This window comes from Aegilops tauschii, chromosome 1 (assembly GCF_002575655.3).
Source record: "Aegilops tauschii subsp. strangulata cultivar AL8/78 chromosome 1, Aet v6.0, whole genome shotgun sequence".
Classification (NCBI taxonomy): Eukaryota; Viridiplantae; Streptophyta; class Magnoliopsida; order Poales; family Poaceae; genus Aegilops; species Aegilops tauschii.
In genome coordinates, this window is record NC_053035.3 from 278,734,827 (window position 1) to 278,758,563 (window position 23,737).

Here is a 23,737-nt window from a genome sequence, read left to right on the forward strand (position 1 = left end):
GGCTCAATCGGTTTTTCGTCGTTTTTTCCCTTCTGGTTCATGTTTTGGTGCTGTGGTTCTCAGTGTTTCTGTAGAGCATGTACAATGGTTGATAAGATAGTCTTATTTTAAGTCTTGCATGTGATTTAGAGATGACAAAAAAATATGTCTACAATGGGTCATCTCTTAGCCTTATCTTTAATAACTAGCTATTCCTAAAAACGTGGTGAGACATATTGTGCTAAGAGATCATCTCTTGTCTTCCTTTTCTTATGATTTCTCTCTCCTCCACCTCATCATTTATCCTACGTGGCGTGCCTAAGATAGAACCATTGTACATGCCCTTATTCGACTATTTTTTTCGGGTTTCTTTTATTTTCTCATTCATTTCCTTTTTATTTTTATTTTTAAAATAATTACATAATTCCATGTACTCCCTCCTTTCCATTAAATTAGGCGCCTAATTTTTATGCACGAAAATTAGCGCACGGTGATCCCCGTGCACGATCTCCTCTAACTATCTGGTTGACCAATCCTATCTCTGCTTCAACGTACGCGCCCGCCCCAGGCAATCTGTTGACAGTACGTGTGAGAGAAAATACCGTCGTGGCAGTCAGTTACTGCTAACTGTACGAGAGAGAGGGCATGGAGAGAGAGAGAGAGAGAGAGAGAGATGCATGCGGGAGGAGAAAATCGTGGCAGTCAGTTGTTGCTAACTGTACACCTTAGATTTTAGGATTTTTTTATAAAGGCTAAAACGCCTTACATATCGGAGGGAGTATCTAAGAGAGTGATCTCCACTTATGGACGTGTCATTGTTGAGATCAGGGATTGTAGTGGAGATCCCTTTTTAGTTGTTCACCTAAACGTCTTATATTTAGGAATGGAGATAGTAGCAGTTATCCAGATTCAGGCTACCCATAGATGTAATACCCTATTCCTGCTTTACATTTGTTTGATGGATGATGAACAAATGAACTATATAAGTTTGAGCTAAGTTCTCACAGCCAGCTTTGGTAGTGCTCGGGTGGGCCTATAGCTACCCCGAGCATCCTTCTTTTCTTTCTCTTCCTAGCTTTTCTCCAGATGCTAAATCTGAAGTGTTTAGGAGCAGTCTCCTTCTGATGGCCATGGTCCTGCCCTTATATAGAGTTCGGGGGGACCTGCAATGGTCCTTTAAGTTAAAAAGGTAAGATGTTTCAATAGTCTTTGTTGCTCCTATGCACTGTGGAGTTTGCCAAGAGTGGCAAGTATATAATTGTCTAAATCCTAAGTATCTTTGATCGAGAGATACACCTGTTCGCGAACGTCGTCCTGGGCTCCACACATGAGCGTCTGGAAGCTAGTGGAGGCCGCAGCTTTTGTCAGGGTGCCAGAACCATAGTCAAAAAGGCGGCTATGTGTTGTTGTGTCAGTCTAATGAGTTGCCCCCCTTATTGTGTGGGGAAACGCGATATCGACCTGCAAAGCGCCATCATTTCCTTAAAACACATGTTCAACACATTTCACCCGAGAAAAGAAATCGTGTAATTATTTGATTAGACCTTTGTGGGATTGGATTTGTTTGCTCGTTGAAATGCCATAATATGAGAACCAACATCCGTGTGCGAAAAACAAAATACGAATGAGGAAGGAAAATATATCGTGATATAAGTCAATGATCCTTGCATCATAGGTGTTGTGATTTCTTGAGATCCTAATTGACATGGTTCTGCAACATCACAAAGAGCAATTGTGAGGAATTGACATTCTAATGAATGAAGCATCATTGGATTGTTCCATTCTTTTCAGCTATGTTCCCAAAAAAGAGAAAGTAGATTGATCTGCTCCCAAAAAGAGAGAGGAGATTGACCTGTCCCAAAAAGAGAGAGGAGAATGATCTTGTCCCAAAAAGAGAGAGGAGAATGATCTTGACGCCTGCATTGGTTTTCTTAATGAAAAACAAGAACATTCTTTCATGAACTTCCATGACAAATAAAGAAAAGAAAATGTTTCAATAGTCTTTGTCGGATTTTTAAGATTTTCCTGCGAATGCCCGGATTTGTCATGCAAAAACAGATAAAATTGACATGATGTTCTAACGGATTTGCCATGCTCTAAAACAAAAGTTGCCACGTAGTAACAGAAAATGGCAGAAAAAAATGTTTTTTACGTGTCAACGACGGGCTTGCGCCGGCCTGAACCGTATATAACTTTATAGAAATGTTTACACAGATGAAGGTTACAGCGGGTTGTGAAGAATAGAGAAGAGCAAGGGGATAGCCAAAGAGTACATTAGGTTGCAATCTCGCGGCAAGGTTTGACAACATAGAACTCCAATCTTGGAGGAGCATTTGGCGCTGGGAATTCTTGCATCTTTGAGACCAAAGATTCAGATCGTCCGCCCTGCGCAGAGTAATTGTCATGCATTGATCGGGATCTAACGATCCTAAGGGCGTTCACTGTGATTGCTTACAAAACTGACGTGGTAAATGACACCAAAAAACTCTAGATTAGACCTAGGATCCAAATATAATCAAATTGGTCATTAAAACACACACCCCGACCAACCTTGGATTTCTAGTTGTGCCAGGCGACCCGGATCCCTTCTTATGTGAATATGTAACTATGTAAGATATGGCAAGGTACCGCACAACATTATCGACAAGATGAAGTTTTTTTTTAAGGACAAGACGATAGCAGATGAGATTTTTCACATCCTATATACCTAAGAGAGTCATCCCCACTAACTTATTTATATCAACATGCAAATATGTCACCTCATCGTACAATTATGAATAGAAAAGGCCAACCTCAACATGCAATCAGAAAAAAAATCCACCACGACATTCAACCATGCATGAGAAAACGTTCTCCATTCAATCATTCTACTTATATGCAATACATATTTTACAGTTATACATAGTTGGATATGACAAGTCATGTGATTTAATTTTGATTGTCATGTTATCAACCCAGATTTTCATCAACCAATTCAGGCAATACACGGGGTCTATATATATATATATATATACTATGTACAGTACTGTACAGAGTTGGGCTCACTGACAATGATCACAATATACAAGACAAGATTGGTTGCACATGACCTTCCCTCCGCAGAAAGGAAATTGCAACTCTGCATTTCTTTACATATGCATGTACAGGAATAATTGAGCTAAATCTCTAATCACACCAGCAACCATAGACCACACACACATTGGCTCAAAAACAGCCACTCTTGGGAGTGATCTTCCTGACGCTATCCTGGAGAAACTGAAGCGCACCAGGGGAAACATAGGCCCTCTCCATTGTATTTACCTTTGGGGCCTCGAGGATCGCCCTTGGAGGAGACAGCGCATGCTGCATTGCCCATATCGCAAGCGGGCGCATATATATCAGCGATCTATAGTGGCCATCAATAGTCCATGCTTCTGGAGTTTGAAACCAATACCTGATTGAAATGATATGTTAACTATTTATAGCTTATATCCAACAACCAGTTATCTCAAATGAATTGAGTCCCTATATGATTATATCCAACAACCAGTGAACAAGTGGTATTTAATGAAATCATAGCTAGGCATTATTAGATGAATTAAGAATTTAAGATAGCGCAACCATCAGCACTAAAAAGCATGATCCTGATCAAAAGTAAATATATGTCAAACACTAAAACTTTAAATATAGTGATGAGACAAGAGGTATACCCATAGCCCTCTTCAGACCATCCTGCAAGAAAAATGCCTTGCGCTGTAGTGAAAGCCTGATCCTCCATTCCATGGAGCAGCATCGTTGCAGCTAAACTGTATGTTACTCCAGTCCAGATTTCTCTTGACTGCATACATGTCTCGTCTACCTTCCCATTTGGGTGCATACCATTGACTGCTCCAATGCGTCCTCCTTTCACCCTCATCACATTATAGTCAAATATTTTTTGAAGCGTGCATTTTATTCTGTCCTCATCAAACAGAGGTGGCAAGCCAGATGATGCAGTGTACCATTGTCCGGCCAACTGATCTGCCTGGATGGAGCGGCTACTGTAACTTGTTCCACTATCATAATTGAAATATGAACCATTCCATAACTTGGCTTCAAACACGTGCTTAGCCTTTGCAAATTTCACCATGCACCTGTCAGCATAGTCATCATGCCCAAGGCTGCGGGCCATTGCGGCTGCAGCTTGAAGGGCAGCAAGCCAAAGACAACCACAATAGGCACTTACTCCAAGAACAGTCCAAGCATCATAAGTTTGATCAGGAAAACCATCATTCTCAATCATACAATCACCATCACGATCAAACTGTTCAATGTATTCCATAGCAGTACAAACTGCAGGCCAGACATCCCTGCCAAATGACATGTCGTCTGTTGCAGCAAAATCCCTGTAAACTTGGAGCACAAACTTGGGATTCAGATCTTTCCATCTACTTGTATCATGTATATTGTATGCATTCAATTCATGCCAAGGATCATGTGCTCCGAGATCATGGGGAACAGCTCCAATTACTTTGCGTGTGCCCCATGTACCATCAGCAAGAAATCTGACTCTAGTTCTATCTTCACGCAAAACAGCTCTAGCAAAGTCCCGTTGAATACTCAGCTCAATCTTAGGAAAGAGATCCAACAGAGCAAACGAAGCATAGAAGTGTACATCGTAAGTGCACCACATGAAGTACTCCACTCCTTCAAGGTACAAAAACTTCCCAACATTTTCTTTGTCATCAAAGTCAGGTGGGCTAGAACCAATAAGTGGAACTGTAGAGTTGCAAGTGCTGTTATGAAGTGGCAAATCACTGTCCTCAGGTAGACTTGAACTCAAATCACTGTCTGGGAGTACATCCACTAGATCAGTAATTACAAAACTACATTATAGAAGCAAACACATAATTATATCTTTTGGCATTGTCACCATTCATGAGAGATGCAATTAAAATGACAAGATTAATTTAGTACTGTGTTAATATACTCTGGAACCAACCACATAGAGTAAGTTTTCTTTGTTACAAAAGAACTTAGCCTTGAAATAAATGTGCTATATAGATCAATAAGAACTTGTTCGTTCCAAAAAAAACTATTTCCAGAGGAATTTGTTTTTTCTTGTTCTAAACAGCTTCTTATTGCAGTGAACTATTTCTACATAGAAATAACCAAGTGATAGTTCATGTGGAATATTCAACATGAATTTTCCTGAATGGAGAAAATACAAATTTGTATTGCAATGTCTCTGTTCATGTAAAATAAATACTGTGCTACAAAGGGGTAACTTGAAGGTGAGGTCTGGACAAGGACATTCCAAGATGAGACTACCAAGTCAAATCCTATCAACAGAGAGAAAAGGAAAATCAGGAACAAGGATCTGGAGAGATGATTACCAATCCAAACAGTTCCTCCCGCTACTAGGAAGTATAACTCATTGAAGAGAGTAATTTTGTACCTGCAAGAGTAAAGTACAATGTAGCATATAAATATATATTTATCGTACATAGCTAAAGCTATAGACAAAAAAGTATATTCTCTAAAAGACGTATGAAGTGAAGGCTCAAATTCCATGTGATTAATAATTGGAAACTGTCCACCTCACTCCCCCAAAGGCCAAAGAGTATCGGACCTCAGGTTGACCATGAACTAATTTTCTGAATAATTAACCACCCTGAACTTTGAACGACTATGAACGCAAAAAACGGAGGGACGATCAGGGGGAGGGGTGGAGGGACGATCCCATCGGTAAATGTTTTTACTGTGCTCGTCGTTGCCTACTCCGTCTCAGAGGCGGCTTCGTCGTTGACCCCATGGTGCCCAGCACTGATCCGACCGTTGTGCTGTTGGCGTCTGACGGCGTGTTCGCAGGATCGCCGACTGCAGCGTGCGTGGTGAAGCAGCGACCGTCGCCGGAGCTGAGGCGTTGGAAGGGCCTTCTCCAGGTGGTACCACGGGAGCCTGTCGTCCTCGGCGACGTGATCTCCACGGCAGGATGGAAAGATGTTATATCATCGGCAGGGTCTCGGCTGTCCTCGTCAACGGTGCGGGGAGTGGTGGCTTCTTCATCTTTGTCATCGATGGGCTTTCAGTCAGTGGTAAAGGTAAGCAGCTTGAATATTAGGGCCATGGAGGGCGGGCAGATGGCCTGGCCCTCTGCGGTTATCATCCCAATCTCGAGGGCCATCAATGATGGGCATATGACCCAGTCCAACTCGGCTTTCCATGACAGCCCACGAGGCATGCATAGCTGACGTGACTATCACGTGTCTTAGGATTACGGTGGAGCTTTTGGAATCAGATACCTCAAAGCATCCGAGTGGGATGAACGGACACAATACTGCAACAACTAGCATTCACGATGAGGAAGATCCAGGAGAGAAGATGGCACCTTGGTTGCCAAGCAGGACAAGCAGGCGGAGAGGCTTATACATGGATAATTGATTGATTTACAGCCAAAGAGAAGAAATGAGAGAGTACAGAGTAGACTATAATGCCCCAGTAGACAAGAACAGAGGACGACTCCTAAAATCGCCCTCCTAGAGAAGTGATCCAGTATTAAAACTCCGAGATGTAACAATGCAAAATATAGCTTATCAGGGGGTTAAGAGGACATTTGAGATACTTTGGGGCAGAAAGTTGGCTATTTCCTTAATAATCTTAGAAATAGTTATGAGTGCAAGTCATGCACAAGTATTATACTGTACCATTCTGGAAACCTCTCATCACGGAGAATTGGGGTCTGCCACTTATCGATTTCCTCTTCCCAATGCTTGTACTCTGTCAATCGGATGGGAATCAATAGACAGATTCAGAAGAAATAAATTAACCAGAAAAATATCTCAACACAGAGAGCACCACTAGAATAGAGTAATCAAACCATAATCTTCATGTATGAGGAGAAAATTAACTGCTATAGTCAACATATACCAAATGTATGCCACAATTTTTTAAAACAAAAACATACTCATCAAGGCATCTTGCGCCAGGTTTATAGCAGATCTTGGGGAAGTTCCGTAGAACTTCGTATATCTCCTGCCAAAAGAGCACGAAATCAAACCTTATTAAACAAATGGAACAGCTGGTCTTATTGATCTTAGTATATATTCAGATAAATACACACGGAAAGTTTAAGAAAAGGTAGCAGAACTATAAATTCAGCCTACGGAATTGGATTTAAGTTTATACAATCACAATCACTATGTTCTATGAAGTATAATGCTACAGTAAGGATGGAGGATAAACTAATGAGTGTGCAGAACATACAAGTTTTGGAGTTCAGAATAGATGAATTAACACCCATTTGGACTTGGCATTATTATCACCAAACATAAGAAGTTTGGAAAATAGAATTTACCTGTGGTACGTACTTCCCTTCTTAAATTTAACCTCGGGAGAAGACCAAGCTAACGAAAATACGACCGTACATCTTCCATGTGGTTCAACCCAGGTTGAAGCAGAAACTGCTGCACAAACTGTATCACCCACTGAAGAAGGCATGCTGGGGCCAGCATTGAAATTATCTCGGTCAAAGCAACCACCCTTTCAAAAATTATATGGCAAGACATAGAGTACAGTCAAATATTTTTGCCAGTTTTTGTTTATTTCAAATGGACAAATCGGTTCAATGTATGATTCACTTCTTTGCACGAGTATCCAAATACCAAGCCTACAAAAAAGAGGTGCATTCTGACTGTAGGACAAAAGGAAAAATCACCTGGACCATTGTGCCCCACATCTCCTTAGCAGTGACTGAACTTTCTCCAGAAAGCCCAAAAATTGGCAACACTGTGACATCAACATTTTGGTTTTCAAGTGCAGCAACAGCAAATGTTACTGGAGGATTATTGTTGGCAGTCCTGCAACGTTTTTAATTGATAATTATTGCTAGATAAGCAAAACACTAGATTAGAAGAAACATGCAGAGAACGTCATGTATCTGGCAAAAACTATTGCTTCTTTAGACAGAGATTGTTGGTGCTTCTAATACAAATATAGGGATGAGAATACGTTATGTCACTGAAAAAACTCCGTCCCCAAATCGATCAGAACAAGCCAGTGTGGAGATACTGTTGCAAACAATGATCAGCTAGAAGCTCTTAGTTTGCATTTGGCACTTCACAGAAATGCTTAAGGAAATCTGCCAAATGACCATAGGAAAGACAATTATGGACACTTGATGACTTACTTGTGATGTAGGAGAACACCAGAAATTCCATTTTCTCCACTGCATACGAAACAGATTACAAATCATTTCACTATATTTTTAGTTATAGCATAAACTGTACTAAGCGAAGCCCAACTGACATGAATGGTTCATTTACATGACCACCAGACTGATGTGAAAGTCCACCAATAGAATTCTGGATCGCATCAAGAACAGAACATAATTAAATCAAAGAAACAGAAGAAAAAATTACATAAGAACATTGGAGTAGAAGAGTAGCAAGTTACTACCGCCCAGGTCATTACTAGGCTGACTTTTGCCCTTTCCTTTCCGGTATTCACTAGCTGCACAATTTTCATACCCATACAAACATAAGATTACAAACACTACATAAGGCAGCAGTTATTAATAAGAAAAAGCATGATGCTAAATCAAAATTCTCTAATAAAATTGGTGGTCATGCCACAGTACTTAAATGTACAGTAATATTCTCAGTGTGTTAACAGCGTATACACTCTTCATAAACATACACGAGCTCTGCATACAAGCTTATACAATGAGGAGTTCAAATTTCAGACATGTGAAACATTAAGTCTATATCGCGCCATAATAACCATTGCTCCTACAAGTAATGAAGAACTTACAGTGTAGACAAAAACGGAGACTGGGAGACTACTCTCTTCGTAGTTGTGGGGAATAAATGGAGATATTTGACGGCAAGATAATTTCAATTCAGGATCAGGTTCACCTTTAAAATCAAATGGATAAGAACTTGTGAGTCTCATTAGCATGTTTGCAGTACCTTTAATGATGTGCCTCATAATCTATATCTATACAATAACAACAACAACAACAACAACAACAACAACAACAACAACAACAAAGCATATATTGCTCCAATGGCGAGTGTTTAACATGTTTAGCATGCAATTAATAACATACCAAATATAGACTATCCACGTAATTAACGCATAATTGATATCCTACCTAATATTAACGTGTAATTAATTTTCTGCCTAATATAAACATGCAATTAATTTTCTATCTGATATCAACGTGCATTACGCATTTAGTTCATACTAAAAGCACTTAGTAGTTTATAATTCAGTGGCAAGTGTTCAGTATTTATTTTTTATTTTTATCTTATACAAACATTTTTTTTCTTGCATTTTACCCCCTTCATTGCATATAACACGTCGTTTTAGACATGGATGCAGTCCTAAGCTGTAACTTCGACCTTTTTTTTTGAAAACCCGACCCATATATTAATTAAATTAGAATGTTAATACAATCATTCATTACAGCATCTGCCACACAGGCCGGAACACTATTAATAAGAACACTGTCAGACCTTCATTTTGTATATGAATATGATTATGTTACTAAGAAATAGCAAAAGAATTTAAAATATTTAGAAAAATCTAACGTTATTGATTTTTTTTCTCAATAACCTGTTTATACCGTAGGTGTGGATGACACCAACCAAACTAACCCGCAATATGAAGACCTGCGCGGGCCTGTATCCATGTCTAAACAACGTGTTATTTGCCCTATGTCATTTATCTGCTTCTGTTCATATCCTCCTCGAATTATGCTTGCACTGAGATTTTGCTTATACAATTGGATCCTTCTTTTATAACTAAAACAAAAAAATTAACAAATCAATGATTAGCACCCTCAGCCTAAATTCCTTAGGTTCTAGTAATCAACGCTTACGCGCTCCTTTGTCGATGCTCATGCTGGAGCCTAATAACTTTCCAACCACTTTTTTAGTGTATCGTCCTAAAGAATTTGTATGTTGTCGGTAGTCTAATTGTTTACAGAGCATAAGATGGTAAAAGGAAATTTTGTACTATATTTTTATAGGAGTCTGTATCCATTGCACATCATTAGTGTATGTGGTGGGGTCTAAGTTATTTAAATAACATTTAGCATGCATGTACTATCGTTTATAGTTCAACTAATAATAATTAACATGTGCGCTTAAAAATATTTTTGCGTGACATTTTTCTAAATGCAACTGTGATGATGTATCGTTTGTGATTTATGTAGCTAGAGTTACAAAATATACCTGCTACGATCTGTGTAGGACTGTAGGTACAATGTAGCTATAGTTACGCAATCTACCAGTTATGATCTTGCGGAGGTACAATTATGAAGATCTAATAGGTGTGATATGTTTAGGCACAATTACAAAGAATCGATCTGTTTAGGTCCATTTATACAGATCTAACAGATGGGATCTAATGGGTACGATCATTTAGGTACATTTATGTTGATCTAACGGGTATGATCTGTTTAGGTACGATTATATAGATCGAAAGGTTGTGATCTACTAATAAAGAGACGGTCCACCAGATCAACGATCGGATGTTTTGCTTTTTGTGGAAATTTCTAGCATCTCTCTATTTTCAACCTGTTATGACCGGTTTAGCTTATAACCGGAGGAGGCCCACCGGGCAGTAGTTAGGGGCTTGGCCCACAAGTTATCTTAGGTTAATTATTATGCAAGTTATCTAGGTTATAAGTATAGGCTGTAAGACTCTTTTCGGAATTAAGCAATAAAGATATTTTCTATCCCTATTGCCCGACTCCCAGAGGAGCCGGAACCCTAGCCGCCGCCGCCGCCCTCCTCTTCCCTCGCGACGGCGCCGACGCGCCGGAGCGCGCGCCCTCGCCCCCAACCTCCGCTGTTCTGCCCTTATAACCTAAGGAGTAGAGCCGGTAGGAACCCTAGTCCTACCAATTTGGTAATCAGAGACCAAGTTCCGATCATGTCGGTGCCACCACCACCGCCGGCGTTTTCCAGCGGCTCCACCGCGCCGATGACGACGGCGCCGCCCCTCACCGCGCCGATAACGTCCACCGCTGGGACAACCGCGCTGGCGGGCCTCGGCTCCACGGCGGCCCCGGCCGCGCCGCCATCCCCGGTGCCCTCTGCGCCACCGCCATCCGCCGTCTTCACACCGGAGCAGGTCACGGCTACCCTGCGGGACCTCGTCACCGCCGTCCAGGGCCTCCACCTGCAGCAGCAGCAGTACGCGGCCGGGCCCTACATGCACCTGCCGACGGCGCCCGCTACCGCCTACGGCCACCCGCCGTGGCCGGCCCAGGGCGTCTCCTCGTTCGGTGCCCCTCTGATGCTGCCGTTCCAGGCGGCTTCACCGGGCGGCCCTCTGGCCCTCGGTGCCGACGCCGTCATCGGGTCCCTGGCCGATCCAGCAGATGCCGTTCCAGGCGGGACACCCCGGCGGGACCACGCCGGCCGCGGCCCCTCTGTGGTACCTGCAGCCACCCTCCCCCGCGGCCACCGACGCCCCCGCCCACTCCCCGCCACCGACGCTACAACCACCGGCGCCGCCCCTGCCTAGCTCGGGGGCACCCCCGCCGACCGGCCTCCCGCTTCATCAGGTCCGGTTCCCGCCTTCCCCGTCGCCACTTCCAGCGTGGGCGGCTGGGTCTTCGCCTTCGCCGGTCTACACCACGGCCCCCGGACAGCCGACCCCGTTCCCGCAGTTCGGGGGGCCATCGGGTTCCGCCGGTCCCTACCCGGAGTACTCCGACCAGGCGCCACCCGCCTCGCTGCTCCGCACCTCCGAGACAGCTCGACACGGTGTTCCCTCCCAGGCACCGCCGCGGTTCGCCAAGATCGACTTCGCCACTTATGACGGCACGAAGGACCCCCTCAACTGGCTCAACCAGTGCGACCAGTTCTTCCGCGGACAGCGCACACTCGCTTCGGAGCGGACCTGGCTTGCCTCTTATCACCTCCGCGGCGCGGCACAGACGTGGTACTACGCTCTCGAGCAGGACGAGGGTGCCAAGCCTACTTGGGAGCGCTTCCGCGAGCTCTGCCTCCTCCGCTTTGGGCCCCCGGTTCGCGGGAGCCGCCTGTCGGAGCTCGGCCGCCTTCCTTTCACCTCTACGGTGCAGGACTTCGCTGACCGCTTCCAGGCCTTGGCGTGCCATGCGTCGGGCGTGACGGCGCAGCAGCGCGCCGACCTCTTTGTTGGTGGCCTTCCGGATCACATTCGCGTCGACGTGGAGCTTTGCGGCCCTCAGGATCTCCAGACGGCCATGTATTACGCCCGGGCCTTCGAGGCTCGCGCCCAGGCCATGCTGCCGGCTACCCCGGCCCGAGGAGGCCGGCAGACCAGCCGCCCGCCACCTGCACCAGGCCGGCCGCCCCCGGCCACACCGGCACCCACTACCTCGACCACGACGCGCCCCTTTCGGCGTCTCTCTCCGGCGGAGCAGATGGAGCGGCGGCGCCAGGGCCTCTGCTTTAACTGTGACGAGCCCTATACGCCGACCCATGTGTGCCCGCGCCTCTTCTACTTGGAGACGGTCGATTTCACCGAGAAGGACGCTTTGGCCGATGAGGCCGCGGCACTACCACCCCCAGCGGCGGCTGAGGGCGCACCCACGGCTGCCCCGGCGACGGCCCTCGTGGTCTCTCTCCACGCGCTCGCCGGGATCCGTGACGAGCGGACCATGCTCTTGCCGGTGACGATCCACGGCGAGCTCTTGGTGGCCTTGGTGGATACAGGCTCCACCCATAACTTCCTGCCCGAGGCTACCATGCGTCGCTTAGCGCCCGCCGACGGGCGGGAGCAACTTCGGGTCACGGTGGCCAACGGCAATCGCCTCCGGTGCCATGGCCTCGCACGGGACGTACCCATCACCGTCGGCGGGGAACACTTCTCCATCACCTGTGCAGGCATCGACTTGGGCTGCTTCGACTTCATCCTTGGCGTCGACTTCCTGCGGACCCTCGGTCCCATTCTTTGGGACTTCGACGCGCTGACGATGACCTTCTGGCGCCTGGGCCGCCGCATTCGGTGGGACGGCGTTGGGGGCGCCACGCCCGTACCACCTCAGCTTCAGTTGGCCGCGGCCACCTCCGAGGCCGAGCATCCGCTCTTGGAGAACCTTCTGCAGCAACACGACGACCTCTTCACCGAGCCACAGGGTCTTCCGCCCGCCCGCGCATATGATCACCGTATACATCTCTTGCCGGGCTCCGCGCCGGTGGCGGTGCGTCCTTACCGTTACCCGCAGCTGCAGAAGGATGAGTTGGAGCGGCAGTGTGCGCTCATGCTCGCGGCAGGCATCATCCGGATCTCCACCTCGCCGTTTACAGCGCCAGTGCTTCTTGTCCGCAAGTCGGACGGCACGTGGCGTTTCTGCATCGACTACCGTGCCCTTAATGCTGTTACGCTTAAGGACAAGTTCCCTATTCCGGTGGTTGATGAGCTCCTGGATGAGCTACACGGGGCGCGCTTCTTCACCAAGCTCGATCTCCGGTTGGGGTACCACCAGGTGCGCATGCACCCAGATGACATCGCCAAGACGGCGTTTCAGACTCACCATGGCCACTTCGAGTTCTTGGTGATGCCCTTCGGCCTCACCAACGCCCCGGCGACCTTCCAGGCCCTGATGAACGACGTCCTCCGGCCCTACTTACGTCGGTTTGTGCTCGTTTTCTTTGATGATATTCTGATCTACAGCGCCTCTTGGGCAGAGCACCTCCAGCACGTCGCCATCGTCTTCAACGAGCTTCGGGTGCACCATCTTCATCTTAAGCGCTCGAAGTGCTCGTTCGGGACGCCTTCCGTCGCCTACCTCGGCCATGTCATCTCGGCCGACGGGGTGGCTATGGACGCCGACAAGGTGGCGGCCGTCGCAGCCTGGCCGACGCCGCACTCGCCGCGGGCTCTTCGCGGTTTTCTCGGCCTCGCCGGATACTACCGGAAGTTCATCCGGGAGTTCGGCCTCATTGTGTCGCCACTCACGCGGTTGTTGCGCCGCGACGCCTTCGCCTGGGACGAGGAGGCGACAACAGCATTCGAGGCCCTCAAGGGGGCCCTCACGACGGGGCCCGTTCTTCAGATGCCGGATTTTGACCGCCCCTTCGTGGTGGACTGTGACGCCTCGGGAGCCGGGTTCGACGCCGTGCTTCATCAGGGCGATGGTCCTCTCGCCTTCTTCAGCCGGCCCTTCGCTCCGCGCCATCTTAAGCTCGCGGCGTACGAGCGGGAGCTCATTGGCTTGGTGCAGGCCATGCGCCATTGGCGGCCCTATCTGTGGGGCCGGTCTTTCCAGATTCGCACGGACCACTACAGTCTCAAGTTCTTGCTGGACCAGAGGCTCTCGACCGTGCCGCAGCACCAGTGGATTAGCAAGCTCTTCGGCTTCGACTTCTCCGTCGAGTACCGCCCGGGTCGTCTTAATACGCCTTGTCGCGCCGCGACTCCGACCTCGACTCCACCGTCGGCGCCGCCGAGGGGACGGCGTTGTGCATCCGCTCCGGGCCCACCTTCGGCCTCTTCGCCGAGATTCGCCGGGCGACGGCGACCGCTGCCGACGCGGTCCTCCTTCGGCAGCAGCTGGCTGCCGGCGACCTGGAGGAGCCTTGGCGCTTCACGGACGGCCTGCTCCTCCATGGGCGCCGCGTTTTTGTTCCGGCACATGATGATCTTCGTCACCAGGTCATGTTGCTGGCCCACTCGGCTGGTCATGAGGGTGTGCAGAAAACCCTCCATCGTCTACGCGCCGACTTCTACATTCCTGGTGATCGTGCCTTAGTCCGTGACTGGGTGCGATCTTGCATGACATGCCAGCGCAACAAGACGGAGACATTACGGCCGGCTGGTCTGCTTCAGCCTTTGGACGTGCCGTCTCAGGTCTGGGCAGATATCTCCATGGACTTCATCGAGGGCCTTCCCAAGGTGGGCGGCAAATCAGTCATTCTCACTGTGGTCGACCGCTTCTCCAAGTATGCCCACTTCATCGCGCTGGGGCATCCATATACTGCCGCGTCCATGGCCCGTGCCTTCTTCGAGGGTATCGTTCGTCTTCACGGGTTCCCCTCTTCGATTGTCAGTGATCGGGACCCGGTGTTCACAGGCCATGTTTGGCACGACCTCTTCAGGATGGCGGGCGTCAAGCTCCGCCTGAGCACGGCCTTCCACCCACAGACGGACGGCCAATCCGAGGTGGTTAACAAGGTGATTGCCATGTATTTGCGCTGTGTTACAGGTGATCGCCCTCGGGCTTGGGTGGATTGGCTCGCGTGGGCAGAGTACTGCTACAACACCTCCTATCACTCCGCCCTGCGTGCTACACCATTTGAGGTGGTCTACGGTCGGCCGCCTCCGCCTATCTTGCCGGTGGACCCGGCGACGGCGCGGACGGAGGCCGCCGGTGAGCTTATTCGCAACCATGATGAGATGCTCGCTGAGGTCCGTCAGCGTCTCCTCCAGGCCCAGCAGCTGGCCAAGCATTACTACGACGGCAACCATCGCGAGGCGGAGTTCGCGGTGGGTGATTGGGTGTGGCTGCGTCTTCTCCACCACTCTACGCAGTCACTCGACCCGCGCGCGAAGCGCAAGCTCGGCCCTCGCTACGCCGGGCCCTTCGCCGTCTTGGAGCGCATTGGGCAGGTGGCCTATCGCCTTCAGCTTCCGGCCGGTGCTCGCATCCACGACGTTTTCCATGTGGGGCTGCTCAAGCCTTTTCGTGGAGAGCCACCGGCCGCTCCACCCGCGCTTCCTCCGACCGCCGACGGACGTCTTCTTCCGGAGCCAGAGAAGGTGTTGCGGGCGCAGCTCCGTCGCGGGGTGTGGTTCGTTCTGATCCAGTGGGCGGGCCTTCCGGAGGAGGAGGCTACTTGGGAGCAGCGTGACGACTTCCGCCAACACTATCCAGACTTTCAGCTCGAGGACGAGCTGTTTGCGCAGGCGGGGAGAGATGTTATGACCGGTTTAGCTTATAACCGGAGGAGGCCCACCGGGCAATAGTTAGGGGCTTGGCCCACAAGTATAGGTTAATTATTATGCAAGTTATCTAGGTTATAAGTATAGGCTGTAAGACTCTTTTCGGAATTAAGCAATAAAGATATTTTCTATCCCTATTGCCCGGCTCCCAGAGGAGCCGGAACCCTAGCCGCCGCCAGCCCTAACCGCCGCCGCCCTCCTCTTCCCTCGCGACGGCGCCGACGCGCCGGAGCGCGCGCCCTCGCCCCCAACCTCCGCTGTTTTGCCCTTATAACCTAAGGAGTAGAGCCGGTAGGAACCCGAGTCCTACCACAACCATATTGTGCTTTTAGTATATATAATATATAATAGACAGATGTGGAAAGCTCGAACAGCTATTGTGCCTGCCCAACTAAAAACTGTGACCTATGAGCCATAAGATAAGGAAACTGGAGCGATCTTGTTATCATGACGTCCATCTTACTGCTTGGAGTGATTTCTTACTAAAATAAATGAGTAGCATACCATCATAAACAGTCCATGCTCGAGGAAACAAAGCATGGTATGTTGAACGGTCACCCCTTAATTTCCAATCCCAGGATGATATGCCATCATCGCTAGATTTTCTGAATCAAGAAACACCAAATGATCAGTCAAGTATTTACGATACAACTGATATTAAAAGCTAGAAAGAAGAACCCCCCACAAAAGGGGGATCATGCTTGTCTATATTGTCCATATAATTGAACAGAAATAGTCTAAAGACCGGCGCATTAGGTACTGAAAGGGTTTATTACAAAAAGATCCATGGCCTTCATATGAGAAATGTGATTAGGACCGCAAATCAGTTAAATAATTATATAATTATTTTTTATAGCAGATTGTGTCATGACTAACTCCGCCTATGTTGTCTCAACATAGCCGGTCCCAAGCCCGGGTAAAGGAGGAGGGTTGTGATAGGCTTGGCGAGCCAACGTCAAACCTCAGCCACTCTTATGGAAATGAAAACCAAAAGGACTATGTTGGGGCGTAACCCTCTTTGCGACATGCCATGAACCAAGGTGTGGTGTTAAATGGGTAAGGGCCAGGCCGTCACCCCCTTGGTGGCGCGCCGTATCTTGATTTGGATACGGTGGTAACTGAGCAAGGATCGGGTCATCGCATCCTCAGTGGCTCACTACATCGACGCCCAGGTGTAGTGAAAAGTGAGCAAGGATCTTCGCATTTGACTTGACGAGTGCGAAGGGTAAGGAAGCTAGCCAAGCCACGTAGGATCCGCTTAGGTAGTTGGAATGTAGGGTCCCTAACGGGTAAGTTACAGGAGTTAGTTGATAAAGCGACGAGGAGACGTGTTGACATCTTATGCGTACAAGAAACTAAATGGAAGGGGCAAAAGGCGAAGGAGGTGGAGGATACTGGCTTCAAGCTATAGTACACGGAGACAACTACAAACAAAAATGGAGCAGGCGTCTTGATCAACAAGAGCCTCAAGTATGGAGTGGTAGACATCAAGAGGCAAGGGGGCCGGATTATCCTGGTCAAGCTGGTAGTTTGGGACTGAGTTCTTAGTGTTATCAGCGCATATGCCCCGCAAGTAGGCCACAATGAGAGCACCAGGAGGGAGTTCTAGGTAGGCCTAGGACATGGTTAAGAGTGTGTCTATTGGCGAGAAGCTCTTCATAGGAGGGGGCCTCAATGGCCACGTGTGTATATCTAACACAGGTTTTGAAAGGGTGCATGGAGGCTTTGGTTATGGCGGCAGGAATCAAGGAGAGGATGTCTTAAGCTTTGCTTTAGCCTATGACATCATCGTAGCTAACACCCTCTTTAAAAAGAGAGAATCCCATCTAGTGAATTTTAGTAGGGTCAACACTCTAGCCAGATTTATTTCGTCCCCGCGAGAAGAGAGGACATGTGTGCTTGCCTAGATTGTAAGGTGGTACTTGGAGAGAGTGTTGTCCCTCAACATAAGCTTGGTGTGGCTGACTTCAGCTTCCGGATATGTGTCTAGAGGGATAAATGCGCCAAAGTCGCTACAACGAAGTGGTGGAAGCTCAAGGGGGTGGGGGCAGCTCAGGCTTTCAAGGAAAGGTTTATTAAATAAGGTTCTTGGAAGGAAGGAGGTGGTGCAAACAATATGTGGATGAAGATGGCGACTTGCGTTTGGGGTGACCAGGGGAAGTAGAAGCGAAGCTAAAGATACCTTGTGGTGGAACGATGATTTTCAGAAGGCTATTAAGGAGAAGAAAGATTGTTTCAGACGCCTACACCTGGATAGGAGTGCTGACAACATAAATAAGTACAAGTGGCAAAGAAGACCACAAACCGAGCGGTGAGTGAAGCAAGGGGTCGGGCGTATGAGGACCTCTACTGGCGTTTAAACATGAAGTAAGGCAAAAGGGACATCTATAAGATGGCCAAGATCCGAGAGAGGAAGACGAGGGATGTCAACCAAGTCAAATGCATCAAAGATGGAGCAAATCGACTTTTGGTGAAGGACGAGGAGATCAAGAATAGATGGCAAGAGTACTTCGACAAACTGTTGAATGGAGAGAATAAGGGCCCTGCCATTGAGTTGGACGACTCCTTTAATGATGACAACGACGTTTTGTGTGACGAATCCAGGAGTCCGAGGCCAAGGAGGCTTAAAAAATGATGAAAGGAGAGAAGTGCATGGGCCCTGATTGTATCCCCATTGAGTTGTGGAGATGCCTTGGAGATAGCAATACTGCAATGGTATGCCTAACTAAGCTTTTCAACCTCATTTTTCAATCAAACAAGATGCCCGAAGAATGGAGGCGGAGTATATTAGTACCAGTCTTCAAGAATAAGAGGGGTGTCCAAATTATATTAATTACCGTGGAATTAAGTTGATGAGCCATAGAATGAAGCTATGGGAGAGTCATTGGGCATCGCTTCAGAAGAATGACAAGCGTGACAAAAAATCAGTTTGGTTTCATGCCTAGAAGGTCGACCATGGAAGTTATTTTCTTCGCACGATAACTTATGGAGATACATGGAGCAAAAGAAGGACCTACATATTATGTTTGTTGACTTGAAAGGCCTACAATAAGAAATCGTAGAATGTCATGTGGTGGGTCTTGGAGAAACACAAAGTCCCAACAAAGTACATTACCCTCATCAAGGACATGTAAAACAATGTTGTGACAATTGTTCGAACAAGTGATGGCGACACCGATGAGTTTCCAATTAAAATAGGACTGCAACAGCCACCAAGGGTCAGCTTTGAGCCCTTATCTTTTTGCTTTGGTGGATGAGGTCACAAGGGAGATACAAAGAAATATCCCATGGTGTTTGCTCTTTCCAGATGATGTGGTGCTAGTCGACGATAGCTGGACTGGGGTTACTAAAAAGTTAAGAGTTGTGGAGACAAACTTTGGAATCAAAAGCTTTTAGGCTTAGTAGAACTAAAACTGATTACTAGGCACAAGGAGGAGGAGGTTAGCCTTCATGGGCAGGTGGTACCTTAGAAGGACACCTTTTGATATTTGGGGTCAATACTACAGAAGGATGCTGATATCGATGAAGATGTGGGCCATCGAATCAAAGTCGGATGGATGAAGTGGCGCTATCTATAGGACGGCGGTTCGACCTGCGATGTTGTATGGCGCAGAAATGTTGGCCAACAAAAAGGTGACATGTCCAAAGTTAGGTGTCGCGGAGATACGCATGCTGAGATGGATATGTGCCCACACAAGAAAGGATCATCTCTGGAATGATGATATATGTGATAGAGTTGGGATAGCACTAAGTGAAGAGATGCTTGTCCAACATCGTCTGAGATGGTTTGGGCATATACAACGCAGGCCTCCAAAAGCGCCGGCGCATAGCGGAAGGATGAAGTGTGCTGATAATGTCAAGAGAGGTTGAGGTAGACCAAACTTGACATGGGAGGAGTCCATAAGGAGAGACCTGAAGGAATGGAATATCACCAAAGAACTAGCCATGGACAGGGGCGCATGGAAGTTAGCTAGCCATGTGCCAGAACCATGACTAGGTTTCGAGATATTATGGGTTTCAACTCTAGCCTACCCCAACTTGTTTGGGACTGAAAGGCATTGTTGTTGTTGTTGTTGTTGTACTGTGTCATGACTGATATATATATTCTTACATACAAAGACCGAAGAGAACATTCCATACTTGCATCCATTAGGCAGAACATCCATGGATAGAATTTCAGGAAATTAAGAATGTGTTGTCTGACATGGCAAAAAAAGCATACTTTAAACCATCATGCTGACCAGGAGCTAAAACTGAGGAGTACTTTTTGGTTCCTCCTTCTCTAGTTATAAAGATCTGCGGTGAATTAAGAACAGAATGATTAAAAAAATGAGAGGTGTATTTTAGGTAAGAAATTATACTTTTAGCAAAATCATGCACTGCTTGCTTTGACACTCGTAGAGAACTTAAGAGTGTAGATAAAGATACATCACAAAGCTTATTTAACACGCATGGTCATGAAAAATAAAACTTACTTAACACATGAGGCAGAATAATCTTCAAGGGCATTTGTTTTTAATATGGAACATGTGAGTTTTCATCAAACCTCAACAATCCAAAAACATGATGCCATTTTTAATATGTAACAAAAAGTTAGGACATTAGTATATTTTTGCTTAATTAACTAGCAGTGCATCTATGATCTATCTACCTAGTGGCTAACACAACGAGAGGGTTCTCAATAATTATGTACTGTCTGTTGGCTGATAACACCATGAAGTATCGTATTCCAAACAACTATTCCAAAGGATAATAGGGGGGGGGGGGGGTAATATAAACTACTCTGTTCCAAATTATTAGAAGTTCTAGCTTTGTCCTAAGTCAACTTTTCTTTATGTTTGACCAATTATATAGAATACATAAATCAACATGTACACCTCATTAGATTCATCATAAAATATTGTTCAAAATTGGGATCCATAACAATATGCATTAGAAGCAAGGAAAAAGAATGAAACTGAGAAAAAGGTAAATATTTGAGGATATAGCATGTTTTAGCAGGGTAAAAGGTCTCAGTCACCGAAAATTGGTTTTCCATCACTGGTGACATATCACATAAACCAGGGGTTATCTGCCAATGTTTGAACTCCCCTCTAAAACCTCTTGATATGCTACCAGTCCTGCAAAGGGGAATAAATCATAAATAGGGAGTGATTGTTGGCAACAGAAATAACGGAAGCATGTTTGTGAAGTTTATCATCATGAGTTACACACACCCCATCCCACCAAGGGGTACTCCTTGTGAGGCTGATGGTTTGGTGCTCTCCCTCGTGAATGGATCAATCGGTGCTTTCTGGAAATTGATAAATATCCATGTTAAAAGGAGCCAATAAATAAAGGTACACTTGAATGTAACAAGGTTTTCCTTACGTAGAACATTTAGTAATATGAAATGCACAATCAGCAGGCTCTTGATACATCAGCATCCCAGACCAGGGACCCGTGTCAGCAGCTGCGCTACAGTTTTGCCGTGATCAGAAATTTATGTTCTTTGTTTCAATGTTCTTCTTTTTATAATTTTATTTCATTTGTTTGGAATTGATTTTGGTTTGGGTTTGTATTCTGAGGCTTCTCAGTGTCTTTCTTCTAAATTCTAATACAAAATTATGTGAATTTAGATGCATGCTTAAGAAGAAAAAAGTAGTATGCCAATGCATTACCCTTCCCTGGGAAGCTTCTTCTCGAACATATGACCAAAGCCGGAGGCCAAGCTTCATCTGATGGTCAAGGGGAAAACATAATTTGGACATCTTCCTCAAGACTTCAGAAGAATGACAACAGGGACAGTTAGTACCTCTGTTTGACAATTGCATTTTTCATACCATTTTAAAAGCTTCTCTGAACGTAACATTGAACTCCTTCAGTCTATTAGCGTGACTACTTAATTTTCTTCTCCAAGCATGTTCTGGTGGTGTACCGTCATCGAAGTCCAGCTGCAGGTGTTGCCATAAAAATCAATAAGAAACATCAGAATAATGAGGCCAGTAACAACAACAGCCTGTTGCAATTATATGATCTAACAAATCCCTATCATATTTTGGGAATGATGCCACATGTTTTACCAAAAACTAAGAATAACTCCTTTCCAAATAAAAAGAAGTCTGACGAGTCTGTGATGCCTTAATCGTGAAATTTGATCTCTTGACTGCATAAAGCCTGATAAACTGTTTTAGTACAGGTACAACTTCTGAATATTCACAGCAATACACAAAACATGCCATAAAAAATACACAAAAATAGAAGGACTCTGGATATTCAAAGCGGCCATAATAATCAGCAACATAGCAGACTAAAATATATCAGCAAAATGCTGTTGACTTGGAGAATGTCGAATGGCGCAATATTACAATTTTGCCACCTCCCCAATACGCACAAAGAAACAGTGTCTGCAGGCCGATTCTGACTGGCAAGTGTCAACTGATAGCAATTGATGGGAGATGATGAAGAAGGCCTCACCAGATGCAGGGTGCTCCTGCTCACTAACTCATCGCGGCGCCATGAGTGCTTCCTCCGGTAGAACAAGCTGCCGCCGGAGGAGGACTTGCCGCGGGGCATGGCGGAATCCCAGGTTTATTTCGAAAAATAAACTGGTGCTGGTAGTATTAGTTGAGGGCAGCTTGGATAGGGTCAACCGAGATTGGTCTTCAAGAGGGAAAATTTTCGTTGGATTCGATTCTTGAAAACAAAGAAAAAGACGAGAGCAAAGACGAACAAACAATACAAGCAAACTATGGCGAACAACCCTTGCTCTCCAGCAGAGGGAACCACGTCCGCATGGGACGGCACCAGAAGATGGGAGAAGGAGGCTGACGAGGAGAAGAGGCGAAGGATTCCGGCGGAGGAGGAGAGAGGACTTTATTGGGGAAGACTGCCGCGTGCCGGCCCGCCCACATTCAATATACCTATTTTACTCCCTTTGTTCCATTTTTTTTAAAGCACATTTGTTCCATACTCCCTCCGTTCCTAAATACTCCCTCCGTTTCTTTTTAGAGATTTCAAATGGACTATCATATATAGACATATATTAGAGTGTAGATTCACTCATTTTACTTCGTATGTAGTCACTTATTAAAATCTCTAGAAATACAAATATTTATGAACGGAGGGAGTAGATGACTCAACTTTGTATTAATTTTAGTACAAAGTTGAGTCATCTATTTTGAAACGGAGGGAATATATATTAATAAAAATGTAGTAGTATAAAGTTACTAAATCAACAACATTTAATTTAAAACAAAGTAAGTACCTTTTAAACAACAGGCTAAATAAATGTGCGTTCCTACATGATGTAACAATATTAAAAAGGACGTCCATAACAGGTGCGGCAGTTGATAGTTAATCCTGAGTCTCTATGTGCTAGGATTTTGAAGGCAAAATATTACCCAAACCAAGATATCCTTGAAACTGGCCTAAGAAGGGTTCGTCTTTCACATGGCAAAATATAGTTGCGGGTATTCAAACTTTTAAAAGAGGTTACATCTTGTGTGTGGGAAATGGCGAGTCCATCAACATGTGGAGAGACCCATGGATTCCAACTAGCCCGAATAGGAGGAATATCTCTAATAAGGGGTTGTCCTGATTGATAGGGTGTCAGACCTAATCGATCCATAGACGGGTAAATGGGATGAGAACTTGATTCAGGACATTTTCTTTATGGTAGATGTTACATGAATTTTAAGGATACCACTCAGCCCAAATGGGTTCGAGGACTTCGTGGCGTGGCGTGGCACTTTAATAAATCTAGAACTTTTTTTGTCAAGTCGGCATATCACGTGGAGTGGAGACACCAATTTGGAAATATTTCACAGCAGTTTCAATCTTCATCCACAGGTTCATATCCTATATGGAGTAAAAT

General features: G+C 46.2%; 2 protein-coding genes across 3 annotated transcripts; one reads left to right on the forward strand and one right to left on the reverse strand.

Annotated features, from left to right (window-relative positions):
• Positions 1-2,906: 2,906 nt before the first annotated feature.
• On the reverse strand, positions 2,907-22,786 carry LOC109742039 (uncharacterized). Of its 2 annotated transcripts, XM_073496210.1 has the most exons (19): positions 22,604-22,751; positions 22,339-22,524; positions 21,705-21,815; positions 21,543-21,599; positions 21,099-21,175; positions 20,903-21,002; positions 20,105-20,178; positions 16,387-16,487; positions 8,749-8,852; positions 8,395-8,448; positions 8,245-8,300; positions 8,126-8,164; positions 7,655-7,796; positions 7,295-7,479; positions 6,905-6,972; positions 6,645-6,717; positions 5,334-5,395; positions 3,669-4,788; positions 2,907-3,412 (listed from the first exon to the last, which is right to left on the reverse strand). In XM_073496210.1, exons 2-19 carry the CDS (start codon positions 22,435-22,437, stop codon positions 3,184-3,186), a joined length of 2,751 nt encoding a protein of 916 aa, XP_073352311.1. In that variant the 5' UTR covers positions 22,438-22,524; positions 22,604-22,751; the 3' UTR covers positions 2,907-3,183. The 2 variants fall into 2 exon arrangements, with proteins under 2 accessions (XP_073352311.1, XP_073352313.1); XM_073496212.1 differs by having other exon boundaries at positions 21,677-21,815; positions 22,339-22,786.
• LOC141021186 (uncharacterized) lies at positions 11,329-14,692 on the forward strand. The gene has a single exon (XM_073496208.1). The coding sequence runs from the start codon at positions 11,330-11,332 to the stop codon at positions 14,690-14,692; it is 3,363 nt and encodes a 1,120-aa protein (XP_073352309.1). The 5' UTR covers position 11,329.
• Positions 22,787-23,737: the final 951 nt, after the last annotated feature.